Source organism: Poromitra crassiceps (genome assembly GCF_964638095.1).
Source record: "Poromitra crassiceps genome assembly, chromosome: 21".
Taxonomy (NCBI): domain Eukaryota; kingdom Metazoa; phylum Chordata; class Actinopteri; order Beryciformes; family Melamphaidae; genus Poromitra; species Poromitra crassiceps.
This window is the reverse complement of record NC_139638.1, coordinates 24297229-24319178: the sequence shown is the minus strand read 5'-3', so window position 1 is coordinate 24319178 and position 21950 is coordinate 24297229. Positions and strand designations below refer to the sequence as shown.

At 45.7% G+C, this 21950-nt stretch overlaps 2 protein-coding genes and 1 pseudogene across 3 annotated transcripts in view; 2 read left to right on the top strand and 1 right to left on the bottom strand.

Moving 5' to 3' along the window:
- The window catches only part of astn2 (astrotactin 2), a gene marked incomplete at both ends in the record, with an annotated part of 632381 nt that overhangs the window by 125936 nt on the left and 484495 nt on the right, over window positions 1-21950 (bottom strand). The window contains 3 exons of the mRNA XM_083657387.1: window positions 10125-10304; window positions 12062-12166; window positions 19010-19134. Coding sequence (XP_083513513.1) covers window positions 10125-10304; window positions 12062-12166; window positions 19010-19134 — 410 coding nt within the window. The remainder of the gene's footprint in view (window positions 1-10124; window positions 10305-12061; window positions 12167-19009; window positions 19135-21950) is intronic.
- On the top strand, window positions 1112-8544 carry trim32 (tripartite motif containing 32). The gene is made up of 2 exons (XM_083657770.1): window positions 1112-1188; window positions 2891-8544. Exon 2 carries the CDS (start codon window positions 2906-2908, stop codon window positions 4955-4957), a length of 2052 nt encoding a protein of 683 aa, XP_083513896.1. The 5' UTR covers window positions 1112-1188; window positions 2891-2905; the 3' UTR covers window positions 4958-8544.
- On the top strand, window positions 13258-14764 carry LOC310795766 (dihydrolipoyl dehydrogenase, mitochondrial pseudogene; annotated as a pseudogene). The gene has a single exon. The product of its transcript is annotated as a dihydrolipoyl dehydrogenase, mitochondrial pseudogene (transcript).

Below are 21950 nucleotides of genomic sequence, written 5' to 3'. Positions count from 1 at the left end.
ATGGATTCTGCTATGCTATTCTGGAGCTAAATTATGAAAACATGTGACTTGGTATAGCTAGATGGATGATAAAAGATGTGTGTATCTGCGTGCATGTATTTGGTAAACAATTATAACAACAAATAAATAAAATAAAATAAATTCAAATTAAATTAAATTGGCATGGCAAAACTTAAGGTGCATCAGAAAGTGTATCTTCACCTACTAGAATACAATGTTGCCTAGAATGGTTAATTGCATTCATAGACCAGAAAAAAAGAGAGGAATAAGAAGAAGAATTTAAATTGGAGATCATTATGCCTGATTATCTCAGAAATAAAATACAAATGAAGTGAATAAATGGTCATTGTATTAAATAAACAAATAAAATAAAAACGGATTATATCCAGGTCTCAATCTTCATGTGCAACTGTTCCACAACAACAAATTATATGGAAGACGTTTTCCGCCATCTAGTGGCCATTTTCTAGAATTACTGCCTTTTTCATACACTGCAACATTTCACCACACCTGGATCTGTCTCAGTCACAATTCTCTCTATTTCCCCCCAAATGAGGGATGTTTTCTTGTATGCTCACCTTGAATAATCTTACATATCTCTTTTTGCAGGACAGACTACCATAAGTAGGTCTTAATTGCAGAGCTCTAAAATGACTACAACTGTTTTTTTGGATCACAAATAACCATCACGAATAAAGTAGTTTAGTTTAAAATTTCAGCCTTGACAGTTGCAGCCTTCTTAGAGGCTGCTGACTATGCATAAAAGTGAATCAAAGCCACTTAGCCCATGTTTAGACTCAGTGGCCCGCCCCCTTCCCCATTCCCCCATACTGTGTGAATGTTGGGGATTAGGAAAATAAAGCGAATCGCTAAATTGCACATGATGCCAGCCAAATATGAGTGAAATCCCATATCCTGCTGGAAAGAATGGCCTGCACTCAGACCGCTTCAGCACCATGGGCCTGGCAGTGCACAAGGTAGCAGCCAATGAAAACAGCCGTATGGCTCGGAGCCGTGCGTCGCGTCGCGTCACGTCACGTCACGTCACGTCACAGCCTGTGCGTGCTTACGTCCTACGTCGTCAACACCGCAGTCTCGCTCCATAGCAGCCAGCAACAGACAAGAGTCAAGACAGACAGCACCCATCAAAACCTCTGGGCAAACAACCGGCCTACGTTGAAGAAGAAGGTATTTCAACACAATACGAGACGTCACGCCACATTTCATGCTGCGTTTTTGAACGTTTGCACGTGTGTCAAAATCCATGGCAAATATTATATGAGCGCATTGTACCGAGGCTGCTTCTTTAGTTGCCATTTCAGCCAGGACAACTAACGTTGCTGCTAACCTAACTAGCAGCAACAAGCGAGCAAGATGTTGCTACATAGACATCAGTATAAACAAGGTACCATTAGCTTAGCTTTAACACAATATCAACTCGCTAGTTGACAGCCTATTTTCTGATATTGCAAATAGCTACGGGAACTATTTTCTTTGTCAAGGCAGATGTAGCCAGTGTCAGTGGTAACGTTACAGCTAGCTGCAGCATTTACCTAGCCTGATAGCAGATCGCTTCCTGTTGGCCACATCGCCATCACCATCAGTAACGCTCGGTCACGGGCAGTGATGATAACCCCCCATAAGATGTTGCATCCAGACGACTAGCTGACTTTGAAACGAAATGGAGATAGCTTGCTGTGTTAGAATAAGGCTGGGCTCGCAAATAGTTTTGAACCAGTAACCAAGCTGTAAATCAACTAGGCAACGGTTTGGTAGTGTAAAAACATTTCAAGCCACACACAGTGGCTGTGAATCATCAGTATATAAATGGGAGCTGGGGCTCTGTTTGTTTCTCTGTCCCACTGTGATTGTCCCACTGTGATGTCATAAATCCCACTGTGACCTCATCCGTGATGTCATAAATCTGACATCATCAGTGATGCTGGTCTCATTTGGCCACACAGCAGCCGAGTTGCGGGCACGGCAGGATGGCGAGCCCACAGAGCGGGCGAGCCTAGGTATCCCTAGTGTATCAAATGAATGCCACGACGACGTTGGCAGATAGATAATGCAATGCAGTCTTCCTAATGCACTTGTGAAATCTGAGGCTGCCCATTTTCAATTTCCACTGCTGCAAAATATGATGTCACTCACAGCCAGTATAAATACATTAAAGTGCATGGAAAGCATCACTAATTGAACGCAGTATAGACCTTATTCTCTAACCCCGGACAGCGCCATATTGTTGACATACCGTCCTGCAGCTGACAACTATAGTAACGGCCTTATTGTCCTTTCTGTTCCATTACAAAATAGCGATAGTGATGACAGCAATAAAAAACCCAGAGTTGTTGTTTGTATGCTGCCGTTAATGCCTGTAATAATAAACAAAAGAAAAAACTAGGTGAACAGACTTTGCTGTGAGGAGCTGTCAGAAAGTTTCACCTGTCTCTCCCAACTATCCACACACCTCTCCTGTGCTGACGTATCCTCCGTCTCGCTCCCTTCACGTCTGTGGACGGTACAGATAGAAACAAACCACGGGGACTTTATTGCTGTCATTACCTACAGCCATGCCTAACGCAGGTCACCATCCGAACACAATTGGAATGATACAGGTAACGCTAACGGCGGCTAGCTTCCTATAAACGCTGCTCTCACATAGGTTGTCGCTTAAAGCTGCAGCGCTATGTCGAGAATATGGCGGCGGTGGGCGTGCCCGTACGTGAGTGACGTCAATCGAATAAGGTCTATCCACACATAAATAACAGGTGGACATGTTTAGCAACTGTTTTGCCTTCATCAGTGTGAAATGTCACAGTATACAACGTTAAAATATCACACGACACATGATCCCTCTCTTATTTTCTTCCTTCTTTCCCGCTCCGAGGCAGCAAGAGCCATCATGGCAGCGGCGCCCCCGCCTCTGGACCCGGATCTACTGCGGGAGGTGCTCGAGTGCCCCATCTGCCTGGAGACCTACAACCAGGACCAGATGAGGCCCAAGCTCCTTCAGTGTGGCCACACGGTGTGCAGGCAGTGCCTGGAGAAGCTGCTGGCGAGCACCATCAACGGCGTGCGCTGCCCCTTCTGCAGCAAGGTCTCCCGCATGAGCAGCATATCGCAGCTGCCCGACAACCTCACCGTGCTGAAGATCCTGGACTGCACCAGCTCCTGCAGTGCCGCCGCCGCCGCCCTCATGTGCACGTCCTGCTGCAACCGCCTCCCGCGCCAGTACTGCCACGACTGCGCCGCGGTCCTCTGTGACCTCTGTAAAACCGAGGGTCACCTGCACCAAGGACATTCGGTCCAGCCAATCAGGGTGGCCGCTGAGCAGCGGCGCAAAGAACTGGGCGGCAAGCTGGCCGCTCTGCGTGAGGCCATGGGCCAAATTCAGAAGAAAAAGACGGCCATCGACAGCATTTCCAACAACTTGAGGCTGAAGTGCAGGGCGGCGCAGCAGGACTACGCCACGGCGGAGCTCCGTCTTCAGGAGGAGCTCGGCCGCTCTCGACGGACGTTCGCCGCCTCCATGTCGGAAGTGGAGAAGCTCAACGAGCAGATCCTGGAGGAGCAGACGTATCTCCTCAACATCGCCGAGGTGCAGGTGGTGTCGCGCTGCGACTACTTGACGATGCGGGTGAAGCAAAGCGACGTCGCCCTGCTGAAGGACGACGGCGGGGGCAACGACGACGAGGAGCTGGACCTGAGGAGCAGCTTGCCCGTCACGTTTAGCCTCCAAGAGCCCGAGCTGGTCAGGACAGAGCACCCCAAAGCGTTGGAGGTGGGCCAGCTCACCACCAACACGTGCACCGTCAACACGGACGACGAGGACAGTGGGTTGGAGGTCGCGCTTGAGGGGGTTGTAGGGGAGGTAGCTGGGGCAGAAGGTGGGGCAATCGGGACACCGATGGATCTTTACCGAGACATTGACATGATTGCGGCTGTAGAGGAGGCGGTGTGTGCCTCGCCAGGCAGCTTCAAGTCAAAGTCTGTGGATGGCGGGGAGCCATCACCCGGGGGTGCCGGGGCTGATACAGGAATCCAGCCCTGCCAGTTTGTGAAGAAGATGGGCTGTAAGGGCAACCTGCCTGGCATGTTCAGCTCGCCCGCCAGCATCTGCGTGACACCACAGGGCGAGGTCCTGGTGGCCGACCGCGGCAACTACCGCATCCAGATCTTCAATCGCAAAGGTTTCCAGCGCGAGATCCGCCGCAACGCCAGCAGCATCGACAACTTTGTGCTGAGCTTCCTGGGCGCCGACCTGCCCAACATCGTTCCCCTGTCCATCGCCGTCACCGCTCAAGGTTTGATCGGCATCACCGACAGCTACGACAATTCGGTCAAAGTCTACACCATGGATGGGAACTGCGTGGCCTGCCACAAGAACCAGCTGGTTAAGCCCTGGGGCATCTCCGCCATGCCGTCGGGCCAGTTCGTGGTGTCCGACGTGGAAGGCGGCAAGCTGTGGTGCCTGGCGGTGGACCGCAACGTGGGCGTGGTCAGCTACAGCCGACTGTGTTCCGCCGTGCGGCCGAAGTTTGTGACGTGCGACGCGGCCGGAACGGTCTACTTCACCCAGGGCCTGGCGGTGAACTTCGAGAAACGTCCCAACGAGCCCCACCTAGAGGGCGGCTTCTCCATCGGCTCGGTGGGCGCCGACGGCCAACTGGGCAAGCAGCTCAGCCACTTCTTCTCCGAGTCGGAGGACTTCCGCTGTATCACGGGCATGTGCGTGGACGCCAACGGGGACTTGCTGGTGGCCGACAGCGGCAGGAAGGAAGTCCTCCAGTTTCCCAAAGAGGGCGGATTCAAAGTTCTTGTCCAGGCAGAGGGGCTGAGCTGCCCTGTGGGCGTGGCCATCACTCAGAAAGGACAGCTGCTGGTGCTGGACTGCTGGGACCACTGTGTCAAAGTCTACTCGTACATCCAGAAGAGGCGCTCCTCCACCTGCTAGGAGAACATCTTGCACATGTGTCTCCTGAGTGTGTGAGAGAGGTTGACTACTGTAGGGATGTGTTGGTTGGGATGTTTGCGAAAGGTGGAAAACACACTGTTGTATCTATTACTTTAATATCAAACAACTCTCACTCCAGCTTAATTAATAGCTAATCTAATAACATTTATATCACTACTACCCCTGATTTCGAGTCTGTTTAGATCAGCTTAAAGCCTATTGGAGTTTAGCTGAGGTATCATTCAAGCTGCCTCCTGTCTGATTTGATCCCATTTGAATGGATAACAGCACTAAAAGCAGACTTGACAACATTGTAACATGTACCAAGTTTGTTACATACATTTATAAATGAACCCTTAATTGGTGTTATGAACAGCCAATCCAGGCACAAAGAATGATTGATTTATAATTTCATAATATCACATACCAGCCCAGTAAAGAACCATCCTCCCTCCCCTATTCTGCTTGCTTACCCACCATTCAGCCTCACTGTGTGCAATGCATGGCGTTCTTAACTTTACCTTGTAAAGATGAGAGGAAACACAGCTGAATATGAACATTTATTGACGTGAAATAAAGCATACCGAGGCTTATGGCCTGTGAAGCACTTTATCGTTGACGCATCACTGTTTGTTAGCATTGGGGTGAAGTAGCACACGCTAACATTAGTGTTGCTGATTGCAGCTGGCAGCGTCAAAGTTAGCCTCGATGGTGTCTGGTTGTGATGGGGCAAACCCCACTGGGTTTACTGTCCGGGTAGCTAATAAGAGATTACTAACCAACTAAGCATCAACAATGAGTGAGTTGCAGAAAACATTCGTATAGATTGTTAGTAAAAGTTAACTTCTGGATCTTTAAATCAAGAATGGGGGCTGAACTACACCATCAGCTCCAAGAGAATATAATGCTATTGAAATGAGACTGTGCATTTGGGGCCCCGTTCAGAAACGTGCAAGAAAAGGATGGCATTGATTATTTCATTTGCAGCGGTTTGGGATGTTTGTCTTTTTCTTTGATGTGATCAGGAAACAGCTCTTGTGCCAGCCTGGAAGTGTTGCCCAGGAAACACCTTGTTTAATTACAGTCTACTTAAACAGCTGTTTTTATTTATTCAACCAACATTGTAATCCACGTTGAGCCGGATATCATAAATGCAAACGGAGCCTGTTTCTATTTATTTGACATTTTACAGGACGTTTATTTTGAGAACTCGGAGAATTAAGTTAGAGGCTCTGTTTTAGTGAATTTGACAAGAAATGTGTAATTTATCGACCTTTTTTGTTTCTATTGATTTATTTTGGACTGCCTACAGTAACTAGCCTTACGGATAGTGTTGCATTGTGTGCACAACAGCCACAATCTGTCACCACTTTAGACCATCGGGGAGCAATGTAACAGCTTCAGTGATGTTTTGAGATCCAAGGTCACTAACATCCTGCTGTCTGATCTGCAGAAGCTGTTCTCTCTCTGGTCCTTCCTCCAACCTTCTGCCTGGGACGTCCCGGACACTACTTCACTCAAGCCACTAAAAGAGGCAAGATGAGGAAACCTCTCTGCAAGGTCCCCATATCCCATTTCGGTTGTTCCACTCATTCACACATCTCTGGACCGCGAGGTTGTGGTCAATTTCCAGGCGTCTCTTTCTACATCACCTTCCTGTCCAAGGTTCTGGAACGATCGTTTGCAGATCAGCTCCGAGACCATTTCAATCTCAACGTCGTCTTACACATTTCCAGTCGCAGCCTGCAGACCATCATGTCCTACTTGAACACCTCCACAGCGCCATTGAACGTCCTCACTCCTCCATCTTGTGCTAGTCTCAGTCCTAACTCTCTCAGGCAGGACTCGGTCTGTCGAAGAGGTTGCAAGATCCCAGATGTCCCTCGTCACCTGTGGAGCCCCTCACAGTTCACTTCTTGGTCCCATTTTGTTTTATTCCCGGGTGTGCCACCCTGCGCCATCAGTCAGCATGAAATGACATTCTGTCTACGCCAGTACACCCAACTGTAAATGAGCAACTGCCTCAATACACAAGCCCCCACATCTGTCCCATAGCATCTCAACAACTGCTTTGAGGAAACGACCCCCGGTCGGTACGATGGCTCCCTGTCTCCCCCACGTTTTAACACATTACCCCCCTCCAGCCCACATCAACACACTCTGCTGTCTTCTCTTGATTTCTTTCTTGGTGGTTAAAATGGTGTGTCTGTGATTCCCCCACCCCCTTCTTCCCCTGTAGCATATTTGCTTTGAATGAAAAGCGTGTTCCAAACCAAATGTGTTATTAAGATTGGTTAATGTCATTGGCTTTACACTGCCAGTGGGGCACTTGGAAAAGTTGTCCCGGGTTTGGTACTGTAGGTATGCCAAGTATACAGCAGTAATGTACAGTGTTTGGCTGAGAAAGTGTCAATCAACATGGGGGGGGGGGGGTTGTTCTAGCAATACTGTATTTTTTCCAAAGAGTTTTATTTATTTAATTATTGAGGCTATATGAAGCATGAGAAAGAAAACATGTTCAGGCAAAATAACAATATAAGTCACATTTAATCAAAAATAACTAGTGGCCTAACTACATAGTGGGGGATTGAGTTTATCATTGAAACCCTGCTATCAATAAAGCACTACATAGCCTAGATCTGTCTAACACGGGTGCTGAATCTGCATTAATATCGCCTTTTTCAGGTGCTGTGTTTTAAATTGATTGATGAGATTAATTTAAAAAGAGTGAATATGCATTCTCCGAGGCATTACGTCTGCTCTCATCCAGGTTGAACCCGCTCCCAAGTGCATAGAACACACTTACTCAGTTCCAATGGTACTGATGAAAGGAATTCACATTGCTGACCTTAAATCTGCACCTGGAGCGCAGGTACACACATTCAAATACATCTCTGAGATTCAAGCTGTATTACAAACAATACGTTGTATGCATTTTTTTTTCTAAATAAGTATAGAAGACGGGACAGACAATTTAAGTATCAGGTGAAGTTTGTCACAGTAGTCGTTCATCCCCCCCCCCCCTGCCCCCACATGATATATCTTTTGTTAAGTCATACTTTGTCACACCACCAGATGATTTTAATTCAGGATATAGCCACAAAATATCTCATCTGCATGCCAACCCTGTCATTAAGATTACTTTTTTTCCCCACTGCTTATACTTTATTCAAGTCGCTTTATTACTTCATTCAAGTCGCTAAGAGTATACCTTACAAGTATCAGTGCATAATTATGTTATTCTAAATTGACAGAAAAAAGGCAAAAAGAAAATGCTAGAAAAATCAAGTGTCCTTGTATCACTGCTGAACATCAGTGTTTCCTACATTATCTGGTTTTATCATCAAAAATACCTTGTTTATGGGGGGGGGGGCTTATTTTCCTGCCTACTTCTTCAGAGTTCATGGATTTATACTACTGAACTGTGGTATTGCAATATGTCCTTACGTCCGTGTGCACAACCAAACTCCCAGGTGTCAAGTCCTTTGCAGGCTGTGAATTTTACAATATGTTAATCACTCTAGAGGTGTCTCTGTGTACATTTTATGTTTGTATTGTTGATAATCTGAGTGCAATAAACATTGATGAAACTATATTTGTTGATTCCATTAATAGTTCCATTCAGTGTATGTATACTGTACACATTTATTTTTTGTTTGTTTATGATTTGCAGTGAAAGCAAAGCATTGCTTTGTCACCATAGTGTTTGGCTGTCGAGAGCCATTTCAACATATTTATGATTCATAGTTAGGCTACTATGAATCACACACGATGTGCTAGGTCAGAGTACATTCTGTGTGTTATGACATAGTTCACGCTGTGTGTCCTCATTGGTGCCAAGCAAGCAGGTCGACGCTCCAAACGCATGGGATGCAGTAAACTGCATGAAATTGAGTACTGGAAAATAGTAAAACAGTGAAAACCTTGACTCCAGGATGAATGCCTAACATCAAGAACATTTGTGCTTTTATGCAAAAATGATGGCAAGTTAAGACATAAAACATTGAGGCCATGTCATTTTCACCAACTGCCACCGGGGTGGAGCTATTGCCTTTTTTGAGACAATTTCAAGGTCTCTGGGCCAGGATGAGAGCATACTCTTTGGTAATGCATGCTCTGTGTAAAGAAAATAAAAAAAACCTGGGGGCCCAAAAAGGGCACTTTGAATGGGAGTCAATGAGGACAGGTGGTGTCCTTAGCATGACAAGGGTAACTTTTTCTTCCACCCCATAGGCCACATTTCATACTGTTCGGACTAAAAAACTGCAAAAATAAGCGTAATAGGGAAATAAAAAAGGACACTTTTTGTCCCCAACCACGCAGAAGGGTTTTAAGGCAGTGGATCTTAATCCTGGTCCTCGGGACCTACAGTACTGCTGGTTTTATACATCCTGCTAGGTGGGTAATTACATTCACTTTGAATCAGGCATAAATCAGTGTGAGCAGACGGCTCAGACTGATTTAAAACCAGCAGGGATTGAGAAGTGTCCTGTTAAAAATGAACAATGCTAGATGCTTTTAGGATCCTGTTAAGCCACCATGTCATGTTATATATATTCATGTGTGCTGCTTTTTAACCAGGAGGTGAAGTGCGGAAGGATTCAGGAGGGACCGTTAAAATATGCTCTGTGCATTTTGGCCTCTTCTCCTGCCCAGAGCCGTGTATATACAGTAGAAGAGTCGTGACATCTCCATTCACTCCAATGGACCAGTTTTTTACCCTCAAGGGTTCCAGGAAGTAAGGTCCTGCATTAAGCAGCACTGTGGAGTTGCAGCAAAATGGACAGTTTGTGTTGTACTTTGAAAGGTGTGTTTTCTTTGTTTAGTTTTTTTTATCAAATTGTACATTATCAGCTTTATATTAGCATTCAAAAGTAGCGCGACACCCCTTCCTGTCTGTTCATTGGCTAATGAGTCACGCATTTTGGTCCTCCGCTGACGCCACTCTCTCTAAATTGCTCTGCTCCTGCCTACCCACTTTACCTTTTGAGGGTTTTTTAAGCCTTTAACATGGGGAGATGTTGGGTAAATAAATATCTTTCTCTTTCTCAATTTTCCCCTCATATCAATGTTTTTTTTTTAACAACGGGATTTCCCCTCATCCTTGTAGAATTCCCCCCCCTGCATGTTTTGGCGTTGGTTCGTGCCTGCCGGCCCGGGCGCTCACCTTTCTGGTACTGCAGCCAGAGCTGCTGCTGGGCCTTCTTGCTGGGGAAGTAGATGTTGCAGCTGAGCTCGGAGCCGTACAGGGCCTCAGACACGTAGTGGCTGCCGTACTGCTGGAGGAAGGCTAGCAGCTCCTCACGTGTGCTCTCCGCTGACAATGTCTTCAGCACCTTGGAAAAGCCTAGCGGGTCAAGAAGGAGATGGGAGGATTGCAATTTTTGCAACATTCCTTTAACATTACTATATTATTATAGTATCTTTATAATGCTCTTATAATCCTATAGGAACTCTTAATGAGTTTATATGGACTTCCTACTGTATATGGTGTATATTTACCACTGGTATCGCTATCAGTGTTGGACAAGTTACTTTCAAAATGTAATATACTACATATTACTAGTTACTTTCATTTGAAAGTAATACGTTACTTTACAATATTACTTTCTGTGTAGAGTAACTTGTTACTTATTACACTACTTTTGCATTACTTTTACCAAAACAACAGCAGCAGCAGACTGACATTGCCAAAAATAATCTCAACCGCCTTGAAGTCAGTGTAAACAATCCAAAATTCTAAATGTTATCCTTTTCCTTTGTTATTGTCATCTATAGTGGTTATTTGCATAAAAACAGTTTGATTAGGAAATGATTGTATCTTTTTGAAATATGTGCTTTGATTTAATAAAATGTAACTCAATTGTTAACTTGAGTCACTTGACAAAGTAACTGGTATAATATTACTGAAATCCTATAAGTAATAAGTTATATTACTGAGTTACTGCTAAAAGTAATATATTACACGTAATGTTACTTTTGTAATGAGTTACCCCCAACACTGATGGCTATAATATCTATGTTAGATATGTTGCCTATTTTGACCTTTGGTAAAGTGATCACAGACAAGCTGGATTGGTAAACATACGCATGCTATGTCACAGTTATGTCACATGGTTTATGGGTGTTGAAGTTTGAACAGTTGCCTTTCACAGCCATTTGGAGCTGCTATTTGCGTTTGCAATCAGATCATCGCAGCAGCAAAAGTACTAGCAATTCAGCGGGGGGAATATATATAGAAGCAATTAAAGAAAGTGCATCTAGTTTAGTGCCACCCACATGTCACATCACCGCAGTGCAGATAATAACGGCAAATTTTTCTTTAAGTGGCTCCATATCATAGTAGCTATATGGCCCTTGTAATGCAAATGCGATGCAAGTCAGTGATTGCACGACGCGGCAGAAGTGCGATCCAGACAGCATTAAAATAACTGTGGGATGTCAGAGTTCACTCAGAAGGTAATTTCAGCTGACATTTTTTTATCAGGGGATGGAGAGAAAATCACTGACAGGTTTGTTCCAGAAAGAAGAACATTCATGGGGGCAGGTGCTGAGGTAAGAATAAGCAATCATCAGCGCTGCTCTTACTAAACTGTCGTCCGGAGAGATTTGTTTGCAGCTGCTTCATAAGTGACTTTGTGTGTCCTGTAGCCCCCGAGTTACATCACTGGTGACATCACAATTGCTCGAGTGTGAACGTAGATACACCCCCACATTATGACATTATGACATCATCGGTGATATGTATCACTATAGTAATGAACAGAAGAGCAGGCACAATCCACTCTGTGTTGCAGGTGCAGGACAAACAATCGATCAGCATCAGGAAAAAAGTAGAGTCCGCACACTGCGTAGACTTACTCCCGGTAGATTTATTGTAAGGTTTATGTTTTGATCATCAGAGTTGTCTAGAACTGTATGACATCATCATCATAAATATTTTTTTGTGTGTGCTCCCATTTACTTTTTTCCTGTGCTGTCCCAATCACATGATGTGAAATGACTCCCATCCCACACGAATGACGTAGGACTCAGCACAAAAAACATTGAGATCTGCATGATGTTTTGTGATGTTGAGAAATGACTCTGCCACCTCCTTCCTACCTGCAGATAAGGTGATGGAGCTGAGTTTGACTTTGTACAAGTTGCTCCGGACTCTCCACTGTTGCACCATGGGGTAGCCCATGGCTTCATTAAAGTGGGCGTCCCCTGAGAAAGAAAGAAAGTACAAAAGGAGGAAGAAATTGAAATACACAGATTTAAATGTACAAGAAAGAAAACGGAGAGTATTTAATCAAAACAAAGGACAGTGAAATGAAACAGCACTCAACAGGTGATAAAGAACTAACATGGGGAGATTTTTTTTTTAATCAGTTCTATGCATCTCAAAAAAAATATCTGTAGCACCGGTATTCAGTCAAAATGGATGTTAGATGGCAATATTTTTGCCAGGCAGCCAGATGACGGATGATGTCATCAGTGATGTCATCAGTAACACACATGCTGCCTGGCATACAGCGAATTACTCTTAATATTTTGCAGAATAAAGTCCCACATTTGGACCTTGAAATGGTTTCCTTTCTGAAACGAGGTTCCTTAAAAACACATTGCTCCATTATGTTCTGACAATGACTGATATGGTTGTATTCAGGATAACTCGTGACTCCACACTAACCATGCACTAAACCAAGCATTTTTACTGTATGATTTTAGTGAATTTCAAAGTAAAAGTCCCACATTTTTATGTTGAAATGACTCTAAGTCTAAAACTTGGGGTGCTTTAAAGATACATCGCTACATAAGTTCAGTCTCTACGTGGACCGATCATGCTCACTGTCGTGTGTAGTCACCATGGGGTAGCCCATGGCCCATGGCCCATGGCCCATTCTGAGCCAGGAAAAACCCTGGCGACAATTAAATCATGCTCTATAAGAGGATTGTGGATAACATGTATCTGATTTGAAGTTTAAGGTAATTTTCAAATGGTCAAAGGTCAAAATAACAAAATCGGCTGTAGTCTGATATGTTGCTGCTGGATACAAGTTGTTAGAAAGGGTCCAGTTTAACTTCCAGTTTAGCTTTGATGCAAACACATGTGTTTGTGTAGGGTAATTGTAACCTCACTGTGAACTGTGAAGGTCCTTGCTGCTCTCATGGACAATGACATCATTTCTGATGTCATAGACCTTATGCTAATGATGTCATAGACATTGTGACATCATCAGTGATGTAATAATCCTTCCCCGCTTAGGCTATATAAGGGGAGGGAGGGGACTGATCCTGTGAGGGACACCAACAACATGCAGAGATGGAACCAGTTATACCGCACTCTGGCCACACGCGGGCAGCACCTCCCCTGCAAACGCCACGGAGCGCCAGTCTTGTCTGCGCGGACATACACCGACAAAGCAGCAATCGATGCGGACGTCACGGTGGTCGGCTCCGGACCTGGTGGGTATGTCGCTGCCATCAAAGCTGCCCAGCTCGGCTTCAAGACGGTGTGTGTGGAGAAGAACATCACCCTGGGTGGAACCTGCCTGAACGTCGGCTGCATCCCTTCAAAGGCTCTGCTGAACAACTCCTACCTGTACCACATGGCTCACGGCGAGGACTTTGAGAACAGGGGCATCGAGATCTCTGGCCTCACGTTGAACCTGGAGAAGATGATGTCTCAGAAGAGCGGGGCGGTCAAAGCGCTGACCGGAGGAATCGTACATCTATTCAAACAGAACAAGGTGACCCATGTGAACGGTTTCGGGAGGGTGACGGGCGAGAACCAGGTGACGGCCAGGGCGGCCGACGGCAGCGAGCAGGTCATCAACAGCAAGAACATCGTCATCGCCGGTGCGTCACGCCCTTCCCCGGCATCACGATCGATGAGGACACCATCGTGTCGTCGACCGGCGCTCTGTCTCTGAAGAAGGTTCCTGACGAGCTCATGGTGATCGGAGCCGGCGTCATCGGAGTGGAGCTGGGCTCCGTGTGGCAGCGTCTGGGCTCTAAAGTGACGGCGGTGGAGTTCCTGGGTCACGTGGGCGGCACGGGCATCGACATGGAGATCTCCAAGAACTTCCAGCGCATCCTGCAGAAGCAGGGCATGAAGTTGAAGCTCGGCACCAAAGTCACAGGCCCGACGGCAAGATCGACGTGGCAGTGGAGGCAGCAGCCGGGGGGAAGAGCGAGACTCTGACGTGCGACGTGCTGCTGGTCTGCATCGGCAGGAGGCCTTTCACAGAGAACCTGGGCCTGGAGACCGTCGGCATTGAGCTGGACAAGAGAGGCAGAATCCCAACCGACACCCGCTTCCAGACCAAAGTCCCCAGTATCTATGCGATCGGGGACGTGGTTGCCGGGCCGATGTTGGCCCACAAGGCGGAGGACGAGGGCATCGTCTGCGTGGAGGGCATCGCTGGAGGCGCCGTGCACATCGACTACAACTGTGTCCCCTCCGTCATCTACACACACCCCGAGGTCGCCTGGGTGGGCAAGACCGAGGAGCAGCTCAAAGAGGAGGGCGTCCCGTACAAAGTCGGAAAGTTCCCCTTCGTGGCCAACAGCTGCGCCAAGACCAACGCCGACACCGACGGCCTGGTGAAGATCCTCGGCCACAAGGAGACAGACCGCATGCTGGGCTCACACATCCTGGGCTCTGGGGCAGCAGAGATGATCAACGAAGCAGCGTTGGCCATGGAGTACGGAGCAACCTGCGAGGACATCGCCCGAGTCTGCCAGGCCCATCCTACAGTGTCAGAGGCCTTCAGAGAAGCTAACATGGCCGCTTACTGTGGAAAAGCCATCAACTTCTGAGCCACTGGCCGCTCTGCTTGCTCGTTGCCCATGGCTTGTCAGTGTAAATCGAGTATGAGATGCATCACACTGTACACAGTCAGAATCTCGTTTTATTTAAACTAGAAATTTTGCACACTTCGCGAGCTCATGTCGCAGGTTCAGGCTTGCTCGCTTGACTGGGCTGTGAGCAAGAGTCGTTCAATTTATAACCTCTGCAGGGAAGGATTTCTGACATCACTGATGACACCGCAATTCCAGTCTATGACATCACTGACGAAATCACAATGTATCCTATGACATTATAAGTCGCCACTGGCCACCGCTCGACGATTGAGGGGCCATCATCAGTAATGCGTATGACACCATCAGTCACCACTGGCCACCGCTCGACAATGACGTCATCGCTCTGGCCACCACTAGACGATTGTGGGGCATGACACCATCATCACTGGGTATGCTATCACTCGACAATTCTCTTATAGTAGTACACGGTTACCCAGAACTGAGTGAGGTGTGTTTGTCCACAAAAGATCACTTTTCATGTTAACAACCTAATCAATGCAATTACCCCTAGACCTGCCAATATTATACCCTCTTAAACCTCGATTGAGGCAGGTAATTCTCACACAGCATCACTGATGGCATCAACATACTGAAATGAGAACAGTCGTAATTATGAGAGTTTTACTTATTTTTATGTGAAGGAGGTTTGCAACAAAGAATGTAATTGCATACTTTTTAGATTAATGGATTGACTTCCATTATTGTTGGACAATGTGCAAATAATGTCCGCAGTGCACGAACCGTTTGTCAAGAATATATGAAATATTCTAAACCAGGAAATATATTTAAATTAAATAAGTAAATTAGAAAATACGAAGAAATCAATACAAAAATGAGGCAAAACAAGTGAACAACAAACAAAGCAATACAATCACTCAGAATCTAAGTACAAGAGATACAATAACAGCAGGCTATACAGTATGTATTTAGGACAGGAAAAGCCTGCCTGAAGTGTGTTTTGAGAAGAGACTTGAAGGTTGGAACTTAGGTGGTCAGCTTAAGTTCCTCTGGCAAGGCGTTTCAGAGTCTGGGGGGCCTTGACAGCAAAAGCTCTGTCACGTCTAGTTACCAACCTTGATGTAGGAACAGCCAGACTTCAGACTGTGATTCAGGGTGACAGGTTCAGACATGTATTCTGGAGGTAGACCCTCTTCAGCCTTGGATGTAATTAATAAATTCTACTGCCTGCAGTCTTTGTAGAGCCGTGCTTCTCAGAGTGGGGGTCCGGGGAGCCCCCAGGAGTCCTTGAGGGGCTTCCAGGCGGTCTCCAGCAAAAACCAAAATACTTTATTTTCACTATAGTTCCATCCATGGGTAACACAATGATAGAATGTACGACTATTGTATGTATGTATGACTATTTTGGTCATGGGTTTCAGACTTTCTCTAATAAAACAAAAAATAAAAAAATCTCTAATAAAGTACATTACATTACGTTACATTACGTCATTTGGCAGACACTTTTGTCCAAAGCGACTTACAATAACACATTTTTTGTCAGCAATAGAGCAATCAATTATGCAACACAGTCTATGACAGCTACAACTTCTGAAGAAATAGTAAAGTTTAGTTTTTTTTAGGTAAAAATGTTATCAGATCCGGGGGCCTTGGGACAAAATCTTATCGAATGGGGGGATCCTTTGTGTCTACTTTGTGTCAGTTTGGGGGTCCTCAACATGATAAAGTTTGAGAACCACTGTTGTAGAAGATCCAGGTGTGGAAAGGCTGCCAAATCGGTACAATGGTACACTGACCATCTCCAACTGACCTGACCACTGAGCATCTCCAACTGACACCTTTTGCAGAATACTTCCTGGTCATTCAGTCCAGCACATCCATCCACAACTTTGTGACCGCCTCGGATTGATTGGATCAAAACGTTCCAATAAGAAAAACACTGATTGATTGGAGCCTCCAGTGTGCGGACTTCCCTGTTTTATCTATCCTGTCTCGGACTTTCTCTTTCTCTCTGTCTCCCCGACCTCTACAGACTGTCAGCCTATGCTGAGAATGACAGCTCTGCTTAGTACAGTGTCCCGTGTCAGTGTGTCGTCCTCCTCTCTGCTTAGTACAGTGTCCAGTGTCAGTGTGTCGTCCTCCTCTCTGCTTAGTACAGTGTCCCGTGTCAGTGTGTCCTCTGCTCTGCTTAGTACAGTGTCCAGTGTCAGTGTGTCGTCCTCCTCTGCTCCGGGCTCTCATGGAACAGATGGAGGGAGTTCTCGTTGACTTTGTCACACCACAGTGCCCACCACCAGGCTGGTGCTTCCCCCGACAAGCTTCTTGGCAAGGCCGAGAGAGGTGAAAACCCATGTCTGTTGTGTTGTCATTTTGACCTTTGACCCCTAGAAAATGACCTTAACTTTCAAAAACAAAGATGTTATCCTCCCTTATCTTGCAGAGAGCACCTTTTATTTGTCATATGGGTTTTGCATTGAGAGCTATATTAACATGGCAGTGAAAGTTATCATGATTTGGGCCGGTCTATTATTCTCCCCAAATGATATGTGGACTGACTCATAAGGTAGTCAAAAGGATTATGACTCTTTTTGTGATTTCATTTGGACAAATGACCCCAGGTCCATCATTAAGATTGTCTCCCACAGACTCTGAACATGTGTCGTCCATTTATTTGCTACATCATGCATTATCACACTCCAAAATCCCACCTGCTTTCTGATCGATGACATCATGCATTATCACCCTCCAAAATCCCACCTGCTTCCTGATCGATGACATCATGCATTATCACCCTCCAAAACCCCCCCTGCTTTCTGATCGATGACATCATGCATTATCACCCTCCAAAACCCCCCCTGCTTTCTGATCGATGACATCATGCATTATCACCCTCCAAAATCCCCCCTGCTTTCTGATCGATGACATCATGCATTATCACCCTCCAAAACCCCCCCTGCTTTCTGATCAATGACATCATGCATTATCACCCTCCAAAATCCCCCCTGCTTTCTGATCGATGACATCATGCATTATCACCCTCCAAAATCCCCCCTGCTTTCTGATCGATGACATCATGCATTATCACCCTCCAAAATCCCACCTGCTTTCTGATCAATGACAGATGGATGCTGCAGCTTGCACTCCAATCGGATTGCTGACATTAGATAGAGAGAGAGCAATCTCTCGCCTCTCGCTGTAATTCGATTGGCAAACTTTCATACCAGTGTGGAACAACCCAAGCCATAAAAAGGTGTGTGTGTGTGTGTGTGTGTGTGTGTGTGTGTGTGTGTGTGTGTGTGTGTGTGTGTGTGTGTGTGTGTGTGTACAAAGCAGACCCCCAAGAAAAGGAGCTCAGGGGTCGATGTGGACCAAATGCTGTGTAGCCAATTCATCTAATGGAAGGATTACGGAGCAGAGGTGGGGTGGCTTTGTCCCTCATGGGATGAGGTGGAACGTGTGAGGTGGAGTGTGAGGTGTGTGTGTGTGTGTGTGTGTGTGTGTGTGTGTGTGTGTGTGTGTGTGTGTGTGTGTGTGTGCACGTGCATGCGTTCGTGCGTGCGTGCGTGTGTGCATGTGTGTCTGTGTGTGAGAGAGTGAGTGAGTGTGTATGTATGCGTAGGTGCATGTTACCATTTTGGAAATGAACAGTCAGTAACAATGGCACAACAGAACACACAGAGATTCTGCTGGAGTGATGCTAGAAGGTACATCGGCCGGTCCGCTCAATAGAAAACTCCTCAGCAACAAGAACGTGTGTAGACTGTTAGTACCTAACAGCTTCTCAAAAACATATGTTGCTCATGTCCTGCAATTGGTTGCGTTATCCTGGACAAATCCTGGAACGGGCATGGACTGGAGTATTGTGGCGGAGATGATGATGCTAGATCTCGTCACAGACAGTTGTGCATGGGTGTCCTGTTTTTGCCCATTCTTTGGAGAGATGTGTTGTGTTGGCTGCAGCAGTGGATCTGCTGTCAGTTCACAAACTAGCTCTGGATTTGGATTGTGAAGCTTAGAGGGATAATGCCAGACCATCCTCACAAGAAAAATGTAGGTCTATTTTCCAGCGTGTTCCTGTAAAATGGCCACCGACCCTTGCCCCCAACACACACACACACACACATGCGCGCACGCACGCGCACGCACACACGCACACACACGCACGCACGCACGCACGCACGCGCGCGCGCGCGCGCGCGCACGCACACACACACACACACACACACACACGGGCTCACTCACCTGTGAGGAGCAGCATGTTGGGCAGCGGCTCAGACAGCACCCCTCGACACTGCTCCTCCACTGGCAGGGGGATGACCATGAGACCATCTGCTAGCTGAGGAAAGTCCTTTATGAAGTTGTTGTCCCTGCAAAGAAAGAAAGAGAGAGAGAAAAAGAAAGAAAGAAAGAAAGAGAGAAAGAAAGAAAGAGGAGAAAGAAAGAAAGAGAGAAAGAAAGAAAGAAAGAGAGAAAGAAAGAGAAGAAAGAAAGAAAGAAAGAAAGAGAGAAAGAAAGAAAGAGAGAAAGAAAGAGAGAAAGAAAGAAAGAAAGAAAGAAAGAAAGAAAGAAAGACAGAAAGAAAGATGAGAAAGAAAGAAAGAAAGAAAGAAAGAGAAGAAGAGAAAGAAAGAAAGAAAGAAAGAAAGAAAAAAAGAGAGAAAGAAAGAGAGAAAGAAAGAAAGAAAGAAAGAAAGAAAGAGAGAAAGAAAGAAAGAAAGAAAGAAAGAGAGAAAGAAAGAGAGAGAAAGAAGAAAGAAAGAGAGAAAGAAAGAAAGAAAGAAAGAAAGAAAGAAAGAGAGAAAGAAAGAAAGAAAGAAAGAAAGAAAGAAAGAGAGAAAGAAAGAAAGAAAGAAAGAAAGAAAGAGAGAAAGAAAGAAAGAAAGAAAGAGAGAAAGAAAGAAAGAAAGAAAGAAAGAAAGGAGAGAAGAAAGAAAGAAAGAAAGAAAGAAAGAAAAGAAAGTACGAGAAAGAAAGAAAGAAAGACAGAAAGAAAGATGAGAAAGAAAGAAAGAGAGAAGAAAGAAAGAAAGAAAGAGACCATGACTATCAAATTTCTCAGACTGCATTGGAAGATGAGCCTAAAAAAGGGCGCCCATGGTGCATCATCTCCAGAGTCTCCATCCAGAGACTGCTAAAGTGTGTTAGGGTTACCTTTGTGTTCAGATATGTTTTTCCACACAAACAAAGTGTTTACTCTCTCTGATCACCTTTTGCACCATATTTCTTAATTTCTTAAAAAGTGTCAAAAAAAAATCACCCCGTTCTTCTTCTTCTTTGGACTTCCTAAAAACCACAAAGGCTTTGTCTCTCTTGTTAATGGCTTCTACACAATGTCACTATTCATCCATGCTTCATATCTCTGTTCGACTCTAATTATTTTAATGGGAGGGACCTTTTCCACTACGTTTGAAACTACGTTTCCATCATGCTTTGTCAACATCCATACAAAGCACATGCAGGAGACCAGCCTAATGAATTTAAGAGCTGGATAAAATCCACACTACTGTAGTTCTTGATTGACTTGACCTCATTTTCATTGGGTTGGCTTCTCCGAATGCGACCTTTTAGCTCTTTCCTCGTGCAATAAATCAAAGAGTGATCGCTCACGGTACAATTTACAACCCCGCTGTGGGGAAGTCATGGAGTGATCAGAGAGCAAAATGAGATCTCTAACAACCTATTCCAGTAGGCTCCTGCTGGATCATTTGTTTCAGATCAAGAGCATGACAAAAAACGTTGTAAAGCTTTGTACGTAGTGTACCATGCGCTGCATTCCAAACATCTGAATTAAAGTCACCGATCATGATTACATCAACCTTGTCGCAGGAGGAAATAAAAGATTCTTCCAACACTTGACCTTATGTTTCCAACACAGGGGTCAGCCAATTACTTCCTATAGGCCCTTTTCACGGGGGCCATTTTGTGTCAAAAAGGCAGAATAAACACAGGTGCAAGCAAAACACTAATGAGGGTTTCCAAATTCCAATCATGGAAGTTGGAAACCCTCATTAGTGTTTTGCTTGCACCTGTGTTCACCCGGGGTCCACCCGCTATGCCGACCACCCGCTATGCCGACCACCCGCAATGCCGACCTTAGGTTTAGGCGTGGGGGTGGGAGAGGTTAGGTTTTGGGTTAGGGTCTGGGGGAGGTTAGGTTTAGGCATGGCATGGGGGGAGGTTAGGTTTGGCGTGGGGGCTGGGAGAGGTTAGGTTTTGGGTTAGGGTCTGGGGGAGGTTAGGTTTAGGCATGGGGGGAGGTTAGGTTTGGCGTGGGGGCTGGGAGAGGTTAGCTCCACCGCCGCCTCGCTCAGCTGGTTCTGCTTGTGGGCTATCGGCATTGCGACCTGTCGGCACTGCGGCCTGTCGGCACATAGACGCGGCACCGTTCACCCTGCCTTTTTGACACAAAATGGCCACCGTGAGAAGGGTCTATTGTGTTGACACTTTCTGTGACAGTACAGCACTTATATTGTGTTCATTGTGTCATCTGCCACTCAATGTGAGATTGCAGCCAGTGAGTCAGACTAGGTTTGAGCAGGTAAAACACACAGCGTTTTGAACAGGAAGTCGTAACACAACTGGGTCAAGTGGGCGGGGCTACATAAGGTGATGTTTAGTTAAAAGAACATTTCTGGGTGTGGCCAGAAATGTGAGTTGTTGTGGCCCTAAAATCCTCTCAAGTATTTGACTATTGGTCAATATTTAGGCTACTAATTATTGAAGCATGAGCCATTATTTATAACTGCTGGGATCGATGCACAGGTTCTTTTGGGAAAAGTAGAAGATAAATGCTATGCCTAGAAAGACTTGAAAATGAATAACTGCAGCAAAATCTAATAATCTTCCCAAAGTATTGTGCCACTGGTTCAGTACATCAACTGACACGTTTCAGCAACCCAGTGGTAATTATAAGAGGGAAAGGGTGTAAAATAGGGCCCATTAAGTTGAATGTCAGAAATCTGAATTGTGCGCATTCTTGCAACAGCCTCCCCCTTGATATATTGACTGAATCAAATAACACCTTTAAATGACTTCACACCCATTTGTATTATCTTGCTCGTGACTGTGTCTGATGTATTTCATGTACCGTTTTCTTTATTTGACTAAATTTCAGCTATCTTGCTCCCCACGTTTGACCATTTTACTGTTTTATGTGTTCTTATTTCCCCCAGTATACAAAACA